The sequence below is a fragment of the Myxine glutinosa genome, chromosome 7, assembly GCF_964187855.1.
Source record: "Myxine glutinosa chromosome 7, kmMyxGlut1.1, whole genome shotgun sequence".
Classification (NCBI taxonomy): Eukaryota; Metazoa; Chordata; class Myxini; order Myxiniformes; family Myxinidae; genus Myxine; species Myxine glutinosa.
In genome coordinates this window covers 102,165,811-102,184,312 of record NC_136267.1, presented here as the reverse complement: position 1 = coordinate 102,184,312, position 18,502 = coordinate 102,165,811, and the positions used below count along the sequence as shown (strand labels likewise).

At 47.5% G+C, this 18,502-nt stretch overlaps 1 protein-coding gene across 2 annotated transcripts in view; it reads right to left on the bottom strand.

The window, feature by feature from the left end:
• The window catches only part of LOC137431620 (polyunsaturated fatty acid 5-lipoxygenase-like), a 97,707-nt gene that overhangs the window by 8,011 nt on the left and 71,194 nt on the right, over window positions 1–18,502 (bottom strand). For both annotated transcript variants that reach the window (XM_078782070.1, XM_068123144.2), the window contains exons 7-11: window positions 11,594–11,766; window positions 4,737–4,883; window positions 2,573–2,776; window positions 2,179–2,265; window positions 326–495 (exon numbers count right to left, since the gene is read on the bottom strand). In XM_078782070.1, the coding sequence (XP_078638196.1) occupies window positions 326–495; window positions 2,179–2,265; window positions 2,573–2,776; window positions 4,737–4,883; window positions 11,594–11,766 (781 nt within the window). The remainder of the gene's footprint in view (window positions 1–325; window positions 496–2,178; window positions 2,266–2,572; window positions 2,777–4,736; window positions 4,884–11,593; window positions 11,767–18,502) is intronic.

Below are 18,502 nucleotides of genomic sequence, written 5' to 3'. Positions count from 1 at the left end.
CATATTTGTGTCCATTTTATCAAAATGATGCCAGTTTTGAAAGCCTTTCGGCTTGAGGAAGAAGACGTGAGAACGAGAGCTCAATGTAGCGGTTCCAACGGTCAGATTTAATATTCTACCAAAGTATGAACCCTTTAGTTTAGAAGATCATGGAGGGAGCCCACAAAATTATATAAAGTAATATTTCTCAAAGCAATAGAAAAGCATATAAAAGTACACAAAGGAGCGCACAAACACCAACCACAGCTACAACAACAACAATTAGGTGTTATAAAAGATCTTGTTATAAAAGACCCTGTTATTAAAGATAAAAGGTATACTGCACCCAGAGATTGCCCGCCAAATCTTGAGTGCATCATCCCGGTAGTGATAACCAGGCAAGGTGGCAACGTCCCTGGTGATGATATCAGTGGGCAGCATCAGGGATTTGTAGGTGAGAAGCTTATGGGCCTTTGCTATAACCTTGAAAGCACTTGGGCCTCCTGTTGCAAGAAACTGAGGAAGAGGGAAACTGTTTTAATTAAAAAAAAAAAACTTGCGTTTGCCTCATGAAAACATGATCAACGTATATGAGGATAAGTCACAGATAATAATGATGATTTATAGTATTAAAGCACAGGATTATGATTAAGATTGACAACAGGGACATTTGCTTTGCAATGCATGTCCGCTACTTGTGATATTTTCGAAGTCCAAAATGGCATAATTCCACGAAAAATTGGTGAAATGCCCTGAAACTCGAACTTCTTCTGTAACTTATCATAGTAAAGCCACGTACCAAGTTTCAGTTGAATATGTTAAATGGTAAGGGCGGAAAGTCTGGAAAACCACAGATGTGACTGATAGACGGACAAAAAGATGGACCTATAGACCCCTCCAGTGAAACCGGTACAGGACTAATAACATTCCTACAAGTATTGAATAAGGGGCAGGCATTCTAATAGCTGCAATGAGACAATACTGATTTTATAAGTGCATAAAATTGTCTTCAATGGATGTCTTTTGTGCTGGAACTTTTGGAACTTCATGCACAAGATGGAAGATTTTGCCTTCCTGTTGGCACTGCTAGCTAGCAATTGTCCAAACTAGCCCACAGGATCTTGTTTCTCACAGTCTGAGAGTCCTTTAGGTGCTTTTTTTGCAAACTCCAAGCGGGCTTTCATGTGTCTTTCACTGAGGAGAGGCTTCCGTCTGGCCACTCTGCCATGAAGCCCAGATCGGTGGAGTGTTGCAGTGATGGTTGTACTTCTGGAACTTTCTCCCATCTCCACACAGGATCTCTGGAGCTCAGCCAGAGTGACCATCGGGTTCTTGGTCACCTCTCTTACCAAGGCCCTTCTCCCCCGATTGCTCAGTTTGACCGGGCAGCCAGCTCTAGGAAGAGTCCTGGTTGTTAAAAACTTCTTCCATTTAAGAATTATGGAGGCCACTGTGCTCTTGGGAACCTTCAATGCAGCAGGATTTTTTGTAGGCTTCCCCAGATCTGTGCCTCGACACAATCCTGTCTCTGAGCTCTGCAGGCAGCTCCTTCGACCTCATGGCTTGGTTTTTCCTCTGATATGCATTGTCAGCGGTTTTTCCTCTGATATGCATTGTCAGCTGTGAGACCTTATATAGACAGGTATGTGCCTTTCCAAATCATGTCCAATCAATTGAATTTACCACAGGTGGTCTCCAATCAAGGTGTAGAAACATCTCAAAGATGATCAAGATAAATGGGAGGCACCTGAGCTAAATTTCAAGTGTCATAGCAAAGGGTCTGAATACTTATGTAAATGTGATATTTCAGTTTTTTCTTTTTAATAAATTTGCAAAACTTTCTAAAATCCTGTTTTCTCTTTGTCATTATGGGGTATTGAGTGTAGATTGATGAGGGAAAAAAAGAATTTAAACGATTTCAGCATAAGGCTGCAACATAACAAAATGTGAAAAAAGTGAAGGGGTCTGAATACTTTCTGAATGCACTGTATGTACCACCATCTCAAATCATCTCCAATCCAATGATCTTGTCTATCCTCACTAATCCGTCCCCCCTCCCCCCCCCCATCCCACCCAAGTCCTCCTCCTTACAAGTTACAAATTTCCTTTTTCGCCTCCTGTGAATGTCCTTCTGTATCCATCATGTCCTTTCTAATACCAATACGATTAACAACAATACTATTGACCATAATCACTTACGTTGGAGAAATAGCCCGTTGCTCCCAGCAGCTTTTCTCTCATTTCTATGTTAATGCCCAGGGTGTATTTCAAGTGTGGAATAAGTATCTGGAAAATGATAGAATATAGTTAAATTGAGGTTATTGCACAGGTCAGGTATGTTTAATGCTTTACAGAAATATCAATTCACTGAACTGAACTCAAAGAGATAAAATTCAGACATCCGAATATAGCCAAAGACCATTCAGTTGCACGACACCCAAGTCACCTTCCAAGTGTTTCACTCAAGTTACAGACAAACAAAATGTGTCCAGTATCAGTGAGCCCCTATATGCCATCGTTTATATAGGTGATGAACTGTGCTCACAGGTAAGTTGACTGGATGGTCTGTTACCATTATGGAACACAGAGTTACCTTGTAAACAGGGTGGACACTCGGCAGACAGCGCAAAGTGGCAACAGTAAAGGCCTCGGAGACCAGGTGCACACGAAGGAAAAGTTGTTCAAGAAGGTGTAGTTGCAATGCAGCTGATTTCACCCACATCTTGGCAAAAAGCCAGTCTGCCTGTGAGTCACTCGGTAGGAATATGGAATCATTCCCTCCTGGATATTTCCAGAGCTGCCAAGTGAGAAAGATAGTCCGTCAATTACTTTCACACAAAACGAATGGCACTGCTTGGCTGTGGATCTCAAAAATCCAATTATAAATTCACCAGCGCAGCCTACCAGTTAGTCGTTCGGTTTGCCAAAATTAATTTACCTGTGTGAAGAGTGCCTTAACCTCAGCATTGCCCAGATAAATCAGGTAATTGTAATACCCTCTGCCACCACCACTAGGTGGTGCTACACCGTACACGTTTACAGGGAGAATTTACGCCTCACATGCACTGCCCTCGAAACCCCACATAGCCCATGGTCCTGTCCCCCCCCCCCCCCCCCCCCAAACCACACCCGAGTGCATTCTAACATTAAAAAATGTTTTTGTTTTAATATACATTTATGTCAGTCAGGTAATTTTATAATACAATGGAAACCCCCACACCATTCGGGTGGGGAGGTGGGGCAAATATATTTTGTGCAGTGGCTATAATAATGCCACCTGTCTGGAGTAGGGGCCAGAAAACCACTTGTATTGCCACATTAAAACCACGGCATGTGTACAGGTGAAATTGTAAGCCTCCCCCCCCCCCCCCCCACCCTTCCTTCATTGCAGGGGAAGGGGAATTTTTTTGTGCCCATGACCTGACCCTGGACACTTCCAATACGTATGCAATTTATTTTTATTACTAGCAACGGTACCCTATGGGTGGGGTTTCAATTGGGAGGCCCAAATGAAAAGGCAAAATATCAGAAATTGAAGGCTTTTTATATTTTAAACAATTCATATAAACATCCGTTGAATCATATCACACGCAAATCCACAAAATCTAAACAGTACATGGCGCCCATTTTGAAAAAAGATTGAATTCTGCAAAACGGAAGCGGCCGCTAAAAGGTCTTTCTCAGTCGCACGTTTATTTGTGAAGAGTACGTGCCGAATCTGTAACACGGAAGCGGCCGCTACACCTGTTTCTCAGTCGCTTTGCACACGCTGCCTTGTTACTTCGGAGTCGCATGTTTATATAGGAAGAGTTCGTCAGGAGTCGATCTACTCTCTCCTGGTACGTAGAATAAACAGTATTTGTAGAATTTCAACAAAAGCCACATCATTGTTCATATCGGTAAATATTATTCCATCGTGTTTGGGAAAACTGGAAAATTGGAAAATTGGAATTATTGGAAAAACAATATAGTGTAGCGGTTACCGCTGGATGCACACAATCGCCTTGCACCGGCCAGAACACGGCCAGACGCGCCTCTCCCGGGCATGCCCGGACTCACTGTTCCCGGGCACGCCCGAACCTCCCGGGCACGCCCGGTCTCGTCTTTCCCGGGCATGCCCGCTCTCGCCTTTCCAGGGCTCGCCCAGAGCGTCCGGGCATGCCCGCTATCGCCTTTCCAGGGCTCGCCCAGAGCGTCCGGGCATGCCTGCTATCGCCTTTCCAGGGCTCGCCCAGAGCGCCGGGCACGCCCAGCCTCGACTTGCCAGGCCGCAGCCAAACACGCCCGGGCAGGTCCAGACTCGCCTTTCCAAGGCTCGCCCTTGACACCCGGGCATGCCCGGTATAGCTTTTCCCGGGCAAACTTCCCGACATAAATGTGTATATATATTGCTGCCCGATAAACGGGCTTGTCAGAATACCTGAGCTGTTTTGTTTGAATAAAGCAACTCGGACGAATTCCGTCTTTGGTCGCGTCAATTCTTTCGACTCGCGTTGGAGCGCAGTTCCTTCAATAGCCTATTTTACTCCCAGGGGTCCCAGGATTACCCACCCAAAATATCGTTTGAGCCGTTTTTGTAGTACCTTCGAACGGACGGACGGACATTTGGTGAATTGTAGTAAGATGCTGACATGATCAGTGATCACAAACAACATGCATAAACACCATAAAAGGAGGGTGCCGTTAGTGGCTGGATTACAAGAGTATAAAGAAGTACTGAATACGGGAAGCTAATTAGAATGTCTGGAAGCCAGCACCTGTATAGCGATTGGTTTGAGCTGCTCTTCCGGTGTAAGGTACAGCAGACATGTTGGTGACCCCACATAGTGGACCATTTCTGGGTCAACACTGTTAGCGGGAATACCATCCAGCAAGCTGCAGTCGACCATATAGACGTTTCCAGCCTGCAGCAGCAGATATTCATATAAAGATAAACAACAGAAATTTTGGAGTTGCAAATCATGTAACCTTTAAACATGTCAAATCTTCTTCTTCCTCTTACATATGCAGCACAAGGCGCGTCGTATCATTGGCTGAGGGCAAAGGCCCTCAGTGTCTACACCCTCTGTAGATTAAATTTTGTACATTCGAGGACACTCTATTATACGCAAAATTAAAAAACCAGAATAATCATGTTTTCCTGATGAATTTACACCTGAAATATGACAGAAACCTGGTGACGACAGGTAAGTCCATCCAAAACTTCGTTGAGTTTGAATCATCAAAAACAAAAATTTTGTGAAAGCGGAATTTTTCGCGATTAATATTATTTGACAATAAAATTCGAAAGTTGTTAAAATATTCAAAAAGTGGTACACTACCATCAAAAGCGGTAGGGTTTTTTTGTATACTTAGTCGAGGCTCATGTAAGAGCTAACACATAAAACATGAATGAAATGTTTGTTCCAACCTTTGTCCAATGTTTGTTTTGTTCCAACCCTAACGCTGGAGGTCACGTGGCGATTCTCAAGCTTCTTCTTCGCTTAGCCCAATTCACCACACCAACGGTGGAGGTCATGGATCGATTCTCACGCTTCTTCTTCGCTCAGCCAAATTCACCACACCAACGGTGGAGGTCACGTGGCGATTCTCAAGCTTCTTCTTCACTTCGACCAATTCACCACACCAACGGTGGAGGTCATGTAGCGATTCTCAAGCTTCTTCTTCGCTTAGCCCAATTCACCACACCACCATTGGAGGTCACGTGGCGATTCTCAATCTTCCTCCTCACTTCGACCAATTTACCACACCAACGGTGGAGGTCATGGAGCGATTCTCACGCTTCTTCTTCACTTCGACCAATTCACCACACCACCATTGGAGGTCATGTAGCGATTCTCACGCTTCCTCCTCATTTCAACCAATTCACCAAACCAACGGTGGAGGTCATGTAGCGATTCTCAAGCTTCTTCTTCGCTTAGCCCAATTCACCACACCACCAGTGGAGGTCACGTGGCTATTCTCAATCTTCTTCTTCACTTCTACACCTGCTATGACCAAGGTGATGGATTCTCGCCGAAACGTCGACTACACACCGACTAGTAAGTTCAGCTCTTTTCAATTGTAAACTTTTACTGTTTTAATTCGACTGGATGAATAACAACGTGCATCGACTTCTTCAGTCCGATGTTTGCACCAGAAATACTTGCAGCAGATATATTTCCAAGCACTAAGAGCGGCACTAAGTAGCGGCACTAAGAGCTTATATATAATCACAACAAGAGCATGTCAAACCGGACATATGATCGGCATTCTTACCGTTATTGAGCACTTGGTGCAGGTGGAAACTTGAAATTATACATACTTATTGTTCGGTTCTGCATGAAAAGCCAAATTATATCTCACTTCTTGTCTGTTATTTCACAAAGAAAATGTAATTTTACAACCATAAATCAAATAATAGCATGCACTCACACTTCAAATGTACATTGAATTTGCTGCAACAAAGCCGAGCTTAAAATCCAAATCCTTAATACTGCAGCAATAATCCAGTCTTGAACCTCCAACCTATAGCTGACATTGCACTGACAGCTTCTTCTTCCTCTTCTTCTTCTTCTTCTTCTTCTTCCATCGTATGCAGGATATGGCTGCGGGTAGCATCATTTGCTGGGAATGGTTGACGCATTCTCTAAAGCTGTTCTTTTCTGGTGGGTGTTTTTGATCTGTATGTGAGCCAGGCCATCACCGATGGACACGCGAGCTGAGCCGAGAGGCAACGGGTTGAGCTTGGATCATGTCGCAACTCATTCTGCTGGAGCTAAGTGTCAGCCAAGGTGTAGTAAAGGTGTGACTTAGACTTCACGAGGGGAATAAAGCATGGGAGTGTGGCGGACACAAAAGCCCACTGGCGTGGTGACATCATTCCGCGCACCAAGTGGGCGGTGGCCACGCCCGAGGGGTAGGCGTGGCCTCATGATATACACCGGGCGCCCAGCCCGGAGCGGGCCAGTGTTACAGTGAGCTCCTGAAATAAAGACGCTTATAAGTTACCGCTTGTCCGCTTCCTCCTTGCTCGCAAGCAGCGCGCGTAACGCCGCGCTTTACTGGTGACCCCCTTGACGTTGGATCTGCCGGAGCGATCCTTCCACACGCGACGCCATTGCCATGGCCAACTTCATCAAACTTCCCGAATTTTGGGAGGCTCAGGCCGAAGTCTGGTTCGTCCAGGCCGAAGCCCAATTTCAGCTTCGGCGCCTCACCAGCGATGACACGCGCTATTGCCACGTCGTCGCCTCCCTCGGGCCCTGCACGGCCGCTCGAGTTGTGTCCGTCCTTCGCCACCCACCGGACGGCCACAAGTACGAGGCACTCAAGCGGCTACTCCTAGCCACGTTCGGCCTCACGGACAACGCACGGGCCGACCGCCTCCTGGATCTCCCCGAGCTCGGTGACACGCGCCCGTCGGTCCGAATGGACCATATGCTGTCACTGTTGGGCGACGAAGACCCCGGTTCTCTATTCCGGGCGCTTTTCCGTCGCCAACTTCCAGCGCAGGTTCGCGTCGCGTTGGCCGGGACCCGGCTAACGGAACCCCGAGCATTGGCAGCCGAGGCGGACAAGTACTTCGCCGCTTCAGACACGCGGGCGAGAGTCGGCGTGGCCGTCACGGCCCTCGTGGCTGATGCTGCTGATGCTGCTGCTGATGCTGCTGATCCACAGCATCAGCTTATACAGCATACGCAGCATGCTGATACGCACCTCATGACCGCCGCCACGCCCCGCCCACCGCCGCGGCGAAAACCGCCACCGCGGGGAAACCCGCCAACTCCACCGGCCTGGCGGAGCCAGCCGCGCTCCTCCAGCTCCACCACCTGGTGCTGGTTCCACGCCAAGTTCGGCCACAAAGCTCGGCAGTGTCATCCGCCATGCTCCTTCAACAGGTCGGGAAACGCCTGGGCCGGCGCTCAATAGTGGTGATGAGCGCCGGCCGTTCGAGCAGCCTGCTGTTCATAACGGACACCTTCTCCGGGCGCCGTTACCTGTGCGACACGGGAGCGCAGGTGAGTGTCGTTCCCGCCGGCACGTCAGACAAGCACGCCGCGGGTGGGGGCCCCGCACTGCTTGCTGCGAACGGGACGCCCATCTGTACGTACGGAAAACGCTGCCTCTCTCTGCGGTTCGGAGGGCAGGTTTTCCGATGGACGTTCGTCACCGCCGACGTGCCCATGGCACTGCTTGGCGCGGACTTCCTGTGCGCTAATGGGCTCCTGGTCGACGTCAAGCGCAGACGTCTTGTCCAGGCCGAGACGTTCAGCTCGCTCGCTTGTGCGTTGCCCAGCTCAACGAGCGGCTTGCCAAGTGGCTTGCCGAACGGTTCGGTTCCGGCCACATTGGTCTGTACGCTTCCGGCAGCGGACGCATTCACCCGCCTCCTCGCCGGCTTCCCGGCCCTCATGCGGCCCACCTTCTCGGCGGGGGCCGTCAAGCACGGTGTGGCCCATCACATCCCCAACGTCGGGCCACCGGTCTACGCCCGGGCACGCCGCCTCGAGCCGACGAAGCTGGCGGTGGCAAAAGCGGGGTTCGCTACCCTGGAGCGACTCGGCATCGTTCGGCGCTCAGAGAGCGCTTGGGCGTCGCCGCTGCACATCGTGCCGAAGCCCGGCGGGGGATGGCGACCGTGCGGGGACTATCGCCGTCTCAATGACGCCACGACTCCCGACCGCTACCCCATCCCCCACATTCAGGACTTTTCCGCCCGTTTGGTGGGCATGTCCTTCTTCTCGAAGGTGGACCTCATACGCGGCTACCATCAGGTCCCCGTCAGGCCGGAGGACGTCCTGAAGACGGCGGTCATCACGCCATTCGGACTCTTCGAGTTCCTGCGCATGCCCTTCGGTCTGAAGAGTGCGGCTCAGGCGTTCCAGCGACTGATGGACAGCATCCTGCGTGACTTGGATTTTGTCTACGTCTACCTGGACGATATCCTCGTCGCCAGCGCGTCCCGCGAAGAGCACCTACGCCACCTCCTCACGCTCTTCGAACGCCTGGGCCAGCATGGCCTGATTGTGAACCCCGCAAAGTGCCGGTTCGGCGCCACCATAATCGATTTTCTGGGGCACCGTGTCACCAGGCACGGAGCCGTCCCCCTGCCGGCCAAGGTGGAGGCGGTGAAGGGGTTTCCGCGCCCCCGCACGATCAGAGGGCTGCAGGAGTTCCTGGGCATGGTGAACTTTTACCATCGGTTCCTGCCCCGTATCGCCCAGCTCCTGCGCCCCCTGCACGAAGCTCTCCGAGGTAAGCCGGGCAAAGGCGACGTTATCTGGACCGAGCAGATGGACACGGCGTTCACGGGCGCGAAGCTCGCCTTGGCTAACGCCACCATGCTCGCGCACCCGGTGCCCGATGCACCGATCGCCCTCACCACCGATGCCTCGGACTACGCGGTGGGCGCGGTGCACGAGCAATGGGTGCGTGGAGCTTGGCAACCGCTGGCGTTCTTTAGCCGGCAGCTTCGCCTGCCCGAACGCCGTTACAGTACCTTCGACCGCGAGTTGCTCGGGCTTCACTTGGCGGTCAGGCACTTCCGCCATCTGCTCGAGGGCCGTGCGTTCACTGCCTTCGTCGACCACAAGCCGCTGATCTTCACGATGGGCAAGGTCACCGAGCCGTGGTCGGCCCGGCAGCAGCGTCACCTCTCGGCCGTGTCCGAGTACACGACGGACATCCAGCACGTCGCGGGGAAGGACAACCCGGTGGCGGATTGCCTTTCCCGGGCCGTCGCCCACGCAGTCCACCTCGGCATCGACTATGCCCGGATGGCAGCGGACCAGGCCGCTGACCCCGACGTCCAGGCCTTGCGGACCGCCGTCACGGGCCGCCGCGTCACCGAGGTGGCGTTCGACGGCGCGGGTTACAACCCTCTTGTGTGACGTCTCCCTCGGGCGTGCTCGCCCCATCGTGCCCGCGGGCTGGCAGCGCCAGGTGTTTGACGCCATCCACAGCCTGTCCCACCCGGGCGCGAGGGCCTCCCAAAGGCTGATCGCCGACAAGTTCGTCTGGCATGGCCTCCGGAAGGCCGTCCGCGGCTGGGCCAGGACGTGCCTCGCGTGCCAGCGCGCCAAGGTGCACTGGCACACCCAGGCCCCGTTGGCCCCGTTCACGGTGCCGGAACGCCGGTTTGACCACGTCCACGTGGACCTAGTGGGACCTCTGCCCCCCTCACGGGGTTTCACCTATGTCCTCACCATGGTGGACCGCACCACCCTGTGGCGGGAGGCCGTGCCCTTGGCGTCGACAATGGCGGCCGATGTCGCGCAGGCTTTCATCGCCACCTGGGTCGCCCAGTTCGGCGCCCCCTCAGACATCTCGTCCGACCGCGGCCCCCAGTTCACCTCGGAGCTCTGGGGGGCGGTCGCGCAGGGGCTCGGGGTCCGGCTGCACCGAACCACGGCCTACCACCCCCAGGCTAACGGCCTGTGTGAGTGATTTCACCGCTCATTGAAGGCCGCGCTCCGGGCCACCCTCCGCGACGGCGGCTGGGTCGACAGGCTCCCCTGGGTCCTGCTGGGCCTCCGGACGGCACCCAAGGAGGACCTGCGCGCATCCACGGCGGAGTTGGTCTTCGGGCAACCGCTGCGCGTGCCGGGCGAGTTCCTCCCCGACTCCACGGCACCATGGTCCGTGGCACAGCAGCGCTCCGCTCTGCAAGAGACCGCCCAGAGGTTCGCCCCGGTGCCAACGGCATGCCACGGGCACCCACCGACGCACGTCGCCCCGGAGCTTCGCACGGCGGAGTACGTCTTCGTCCGCCACGATGCCCACCGGACACCACTGCGGCCCCCGTACGACGGGCCTTTCCGCGTGCTGGAGACCGGGGCGAAGCACTTCACCCTGGACATCGGCGGTACTCCTGACCGCGTTTCGGTAGACCGCCTCAAGCCGGCCCACCTCGACGTGGACCATCCACCGCCAGTGGCCCGACCCCCACTTCGGGGCCGCCCCCCTGCGGGCGGACCCCTGGCACCGCCCAGCCCCGCCGCCACGCCGCCCCCCGGTCCTGCACCCATCCCAGGGGCAGCCAGGGGCATCCCACCTGGCATCCCTGCACCCCGGACGCCGCCGATCGCCAGGGGGCGCTTCGGCCGGGTCATTTGTCTGCCCCGCAAACTGGCCCTCCATGTGCGCGGGAATTCTGGGGGGGCGCGTGTGGCGGACACAAAAGCCCACTGGCGTGGTGACATCATTCCGCGCACCAAGTGGGCAGTGGCCATGCCCGAGGGGTAGGTGTGGCCTCATGATATACACCGGGCGCGCAGTCCGGAGCGGGCCAGTGTTACAGTGAGCTCCTGAAATAAAGACGCTTATAAGTTACCGCTTGTCCACTTCCTCCTTGCTCGCAAGCAGCGCGCGTAACGCCGCGCTTTAGGAGCATGTTAGTACAAACACAATATCAGATGGCAAACGAGCATCATCACGACTACTGCACAATACTCAGCATTATAGGAGAACTTGCAACCAGAATACAATTACAGCATTACACGATTTCAATCCGATATATATGCATAAAGTGGGCAAATATTAAAAATGTGAGGTAAATATGCATCGTTCAAGTTGTTTTGAGACAATTCCCTTTTACGGCACAAAGCATCCCCTTTTGGCGCTGATGGCTGACCTCCATTTCCTGTTCGAAGCTCATTGAGCGACAAAGGCTGGGTTCGACCATGGTATGGGTAACAGAGATGTGGCTGGGTAGCACAGTGCATTTCTGGATCATCCTCGCAAATGAGCCACAAAGGAAGTGAGACCCAAACACCTCATCCTCCTGCCAGTGGTCAAGCAAATACTCTGCAAACACACACACACACACACACACACACACACACACACACACACACACACACACACACACACACACACACACACACGTATGCGGTTATGGAAATTGACCTCGGGGATGATGCATTCAACACATATGGGATCCTCAGTTAGTTATCTCATTAGTAATTGTGTTTAGTCAGGTTATACCTTAATTTCCCCTCATGGCAAGGATGGGAAAATGCGTTGTGTGTGTGTTTAGCAGGCCCTTTGTGATTTCCCACCTTCTTGAAATCCCCCTCTTTCATCCATGCATCCCAATCCTCCCCCTTTCCCTCTCAAACCTGTCCTTCCCCGTACTTTATTTTGTGTGAACCACCGTGCCAGCACAAAGCAGTGCGCATTGACTAACAACTCCAAGGGATTTAGGCACGATCGAGCCCTTGGCGGACGCTGTACGGCAAGTGGGCAAAGCTGCCCAGCCAACTGCATTGCAAATCACCAATGGGAACATGACACGCAATGGTCATAGGACCCTGGAGTGACCCTTGCTCCCTCAAGCCCTGCCTCGCACAATAAAAGGGGGAATGCACCAAAGTTCACGGCTGATTTGCGTCAAGGGGCGTGTTTGGTGGCGAGCGAGAACAGAGCTGCTTGCCTGCTTGACTGACTGCCCACCTGTTTGGTTCGAGAGACAGAGCAAAAGAGTTACGTTTCAGAGAGGCTCCAAGAATGAGCAGCTGCACGAGTTACCTGGGACGCATCGGCCTACATACTGACTCGCACAATCTTTCCTTTCTGTATCTATTACCCAATTCGTTTACTTTTGACTCACAAAAGAGAGCAATACGAAATATATATCGACGATTAAGCCTCTTGCCCCGTCTGGGCGAGATACTGACATGCATATCATACCTTTCCTCTGGAGCCTACACAGCATACGCTGCACTTTTCCCAACATACTGGCATGCACACACACCAACTCCATTCTTTTCCTTCCTCCCTCTCCCTTCCCTCCACTTTGGGACCGACATGAGTCTGATGGCTCGCGTCGGATGAGCAAGGGGCCGTCCATATGCCCCAACCCCTCTCTCTCGCTCTCTTCCTCTCTAATTTCCCCGGAGTGATTGAGGCGCGCCTGTCTTGTGTGTAGATAAGATAAGAATGTGTAAAGGGTTCTTCTGTGCATAAGGGCTAAGTGCTTTCTCTGTGACACTTCAGCCAGCATTCAGCCACGGTTCGCTCGGCTGTTGAAAGATGGGTGAACGCTGAGGGCGTGGACCCTCGCTCAGGTACCTAGTTGTTCGACGTGGACGAGTAGGTAATGATAATGCGACGTGGACATGAGGACCCTGCTCAGTGTAATTGCTTTTGCCAGTGCCCGCAAGTTGGCTGACAACCCACTGGTTCATGGAGTTAACCGTGGCCCGACGGCCTCAGGTCGGTCAGGTAGTGGCGGTGGATCCGAGCCAAGTCGGAAGTTGACGTTTCCAGTTTCGCCACATGTGCTAATACACAAACGTTCATTCGCTTTTTTTTTCAGATTTTTTTTTGCATCACAAACCTTCCTGGGAGTTCCCCAAATCCACCGTCATTGGTTTCATTGAAATTGGTTCTCAAGTTATAGCATGACAGACAGACAGACAGACACAAATCCTTTTATAATTAAGTCGCAGGAGTACATGGCGTTGCCCGGTGATGTTCTAATCCTGTTGGCATTTTGAAAAAAATCACTTTTTTTTTTGGTGGGTGCCGAAAACACTTCCCTACACCCACGAAGTAAATTTATATTTAATGTAAAAAATCCCCAAAAATGTTTTTTTTGACTATGCCATGCTTGAGCCGCGTGGCGATTGTTAATGGAATACACCCTGAGACATGTTGGTCACCACTCCATTGCGAGGTGTAACAGGCTACAGAAGGAACTTGTAATTTTAGCAGAATTTACACACTAGTTTAGTTTACTGCGAAAGAACGTAGGATCTTTTACAAATTCTTCATAGACGTAATGCTCTCCAAAAGGACTCAATGTGAAGCACCAGAATGGCAGTTTATAGTGAGCTCGCGAATCAAACCCAGAAATATATGGTGATTAGTGATTAGTGATTACCCTACTTCTGACATGTTATCCCAACCCATTGATTATACAAGTAGAGCTACATGCAAATTACACCAACCCCATGCCAAATAATTAAATAACACATCCTCCAGCGCGCGACATGGCAGGGCGCGATGACGCCGTGCAGTGCATGGAGACGGAATTGGGAGGGAGCGTTGTACAATAATTGATCGATTAATTGTACAATTAAAATAAATAAATGATAATCGTAAAATAATTAATTTGTCAATTAATTGGCTAATAGCCTAAACCACCACCGAAATAGCCTAAATATCCATAATAGCCTAAACCACCAGTAATTCATCCGAATCTGTAACTTTAAAAATAATTAATAAAACAATTAATCGAATAATTAATGAATGAATGAATTGATTGATTAATGAATAAAACAAAAATACCCTTTATAGACAAATCACTTGGTCACTGTCGTGTCCAAATATCAGCTTACAAGCTCAAAGGGTGCCTTATATATTGCCCAGAAGAGAAAGAAAATAAATAAGCAATTAGTAAATCGATAATAGTTAAGTAATTAATCAAAAAGTAAAGAAAATAAATAAGTAATTGATAAATGTATAATAATCAAGAAATCAATTAATTAATTGATTAATCCCAAAAAATAAAAAGTATCGCTTTGCCAAATCACTTGTTACCCTCGCCAGAGGAGAGGGTATTGTATTTGAGTCCGTTTGTTACTTGGTGTGAATAAGCATAGGACGTTTGTGTGTGTGTTTGTTTGTGTTTGTGTGTTTGTTTGTTGGTTTGTATGTTCGTCTGTCCGCTCACTTATACTTGCCTACAGGTCACAGTTTTTAACCGATCTTCACAAAACTTCACCCAACGGCAGAGTTTGTGGTCCAACAAATTCCTATATATCTTTGAAATCAAAAGGTGAAAAGGCAACATAGGCCAAAGGTCAACCACTTTTTTTCTAATTTCTAAAATATTCAATTCTCACCCGATTGACTTGAAAGTTGAATAGGATTTACATATCGGCGAACTTAATTCAACCACCATATATTTTTGAGATCAGCGTAGGCCAAAAGGTCAACATAGGCCAAAGGTGAACCACTTTTTTTCGAATTTCTAAAATCCACAATTTTCATCCGATTAACTTGAAATTTAAATATAATTTACATATTAGCGAACTGAATTCAACCACCATCTATTTTTGAGATCAGCGTAGGCCAAAAGGTCAACATAGGCCAAAGGTCAACAACCATTACAAATTTCTAAAATCCTCAATTTTCATCCGATTGACTTGGAATTTGAATGGGATTTTCATATCAGCGAACTGAATTCAACCACCAACTATTTGTTGATCAACATAGGCCACAAGCTCAACATAGGCCAAAGGTCAACCACTTTTTTCAAATTTCTAAAATCTTCAATTTTCATCCGATTGACTCTAAATTTGAATAGGATTTTCATATCAGCTAGTGAAACCAACCAACTATTTTTGAAGTCAACATAGACCAAATTTCTAAAATTGTCAATTTTCATCCGATTCGCTTAAAATTTGAAAATTATTTGCATATCAGGTATTTGCATATCATACCATATCACATATACATATCATATCATATCATATCATATCACTATTTGCATATCATACCATTTGCATATCATACCACTGCATTCAACCACCAATTATTTGTGAGGTCAAATGGATGCTCTACCAAGTGCCATGCTGCGTTTTTCTCTTTTGCTAAGTGTCGCTCTAAGAGTGATTTTTCATTACTTGGCAAAAAATATATATATATTTTGCAAGTACGTTGATCACTCCGGTTTGCGTGTTTGTGTGTTTGTTTGTTGGTTTGTGTGTTTGTTTGTTGGTTTGTATATTCGTCTGTCCGCTCAGTTATACTTGCCTAAAGGTCACAGTTTTTAACCGATCTTCACGAAACTTCACCAAATGGTAGAGTTTGTGGTCTGACAAATTCCGATACATCTCTGAAATCAAAAGGTTGTTTGTTGTCAAACGTCAACCACTCTTTTTCAAATTTCTAAAATCTTCAATTTCATCCGATTGACTTGAAATTTGAATAGGATTTCAATATTGGCCAACTAAATTCAACCACCATCTATATTTGAGATCAGCATAGGCCAAAAGTTCAACATAGGCCAAAAGTCAATGACGTTTTTTTGAATTTCACAAATCCTCAATTTTCATCAGATTCACTTGAAATTTGAATGGGATTTACATATCAGTTAACTGAATTCAATCAACAACTATTTTTGAGGTCAACATATGTCACAAAGTCAACATAGGCCAAAGGTCAACCACTTTTTTTTCGAATTTCTAAAATCCTCAATTTTCATCCGATTGACGTGAAATTTGAATAGAATTTACATATCAGTTAACTGAATTCAACCAACAACTATTTTTAGGTCAACATAGGTCACAAGGTCAGCATCGGCCAAAGGTCAACCACTTTTTTCAAATTATTAAAATCCTCAATTTTCATCAGATTGACTTGTAATTTGAATGGATTTACATATCGGCAAAATCAATTTAACCACCAACTATTTTTGAGATCAACATAGGCCAAAATGTCAACATAGGCCAAAGTTCATCCACTTTTTTTCAAATTTCTAAAATCCTCAATTTTCATCCGATTGACTTGAAAATTGAATGGGATTTACAAATCAGTTAACTGAATTCAACCAACAACTATTTTTGAGGTCAACATAGGTCACAAGGTCAACATAGGCCAAAGGTCAACCAATCTTTTCAAATGTCTAAAATCCTCAATTTTCATCCGATTAACTTGAAATTTTAAGAGGATTTACATATCGCTGAACTGAATTCAACCACCAACTATTTTTGAGATCAACATTGGTCACAAGGTCAACATAGGCCAAAGGTCCACCACTTTTTTCTAATTTCTAAAATCCTAACTTTTCATCCGATTGAATTTTAATTTGAATGAGATTTTCATATCAGCGCACTGAATTCAACCACCAACTATTTTTGAGGTCAACATAGGCCAAATTTCTAAAATTGTTAATTTTCATCCGATTCACTTAAAATTTGACAATGATTTGCATATCAGGTCACTTAATTCAACCACCAATTATTTGTGAGGTCAAAAGGATGCTCTACCAAGTGCCACTCTACTTTTTTCTCTTTTGCCAAGTGTCACATTTGCACACTGCATGAGTGATTTTTCATTACTTGGCAATTTTCTTTTTTCTTTCCAACAAGTATGTTGATCACTCCGGTTTATGTGTTTGTTTGTGTTTGTTACTTGGCAAACAAAAAATTAATTTTTGCAAGCATGTTGATCACTCCGGTTTGTGTGTGTATGTGTGTGTGTGTGTGTGTGTGTGTGTGTGTGTGTGTGTGTGTGTGTGTGTGTGTATGTGTGTTTGTGTGTTTGTCTGTCCACTCACTTATACTTGCCTACAGGTTACAGTTTTTAACCGATCCTCACAAAACTTCACCAAATGGTAGAGTTTGTGTGCTGACAAATTCCTATATACTTTTGAGGTCAAAAGGTCAACATAGGCCAAAGGTCAACCACTTTATTTCAGATTTTTAAAATCCTCAATTTTCATCCCATTGACTTGAAATTTGAATGGAATTTTCATATCAGCTAAGAGAATTCAACCACCAACTATTTTTGAGGTCAGCATAGGCCAAAAGGTCAACATAGGCCAAAGGTCAACAACCATTTCCAATTTCTAATATCCTCAATTTTCATTCGATTGACTTGAAAATTGAATGGGATTTACATATCAGTTAACTGAATTCAACCAACAACTATTTTTGAGGTCAACATAGATCACAAGGTCAACATAGGCCAAATGTCCACCACTTTTTTCAAATGTCTAAAATCCTCAATTTTCATCCTATTAACTTGAAATTTGAATAGGATTTACATATCGGTGAACTGAATTCAACCACCAACTATTTTTGAGATCAACATAGGCCAAAGGTCACCAACCATTACATATTTCTAAAATCCTCAATTTTCATCCGATTGACGTGAAAATTTAATGGCTTTACATATCAGTTAACTGAATTCAACCACGAACTATTTTTGAGGTCAACATCGGCCAAATTTCTAAAATTGTTAATTTTCATCCGATTCACTTAAAATTTGAAAATGATTTGCATATCAGGTCACTTAATTCAACCATCAATTATTTGTGAGGTCAAAAGGATGCTCTACCAAGTGCCATTCTACTTTTTTCTCTTTTGCCAAGTGTCGCTTTTGCATACTGTGATTTTTCATTACTTGGCAAAAAAATTTTTTTTTGCAACAAGTATGTTGATCACTCCAATTTATGTGTTTGTTTGTATTTGTTACTTGGCAAAAAAAAAATGAAATTTTTGGCAAGTATGTTGATCACTCCGGTTTGTGTGTGTGTGTGTGTGTGTGTGTGTGTGTGCGGTGTGTGTGTGTGGTGTGTGTGGGTGTATGTTTGTTTGTTTGTGTTTGTCTGTCCGCTCACTTATACTTGCCTACAGGTTACAGTTTTTAACCGATCCTCACAAAACTTCACCAAACGGTGTAGTTTGTGTGCCGACAAATTCCGATATACTTTTGAGGTCAAAAGGTCAAAAGGTCAACATAGGCCTCAATTTTCATCCGATTGACTTGAAATTTGAATGGAATTTTCATATCAGCTAACTGAATTCAA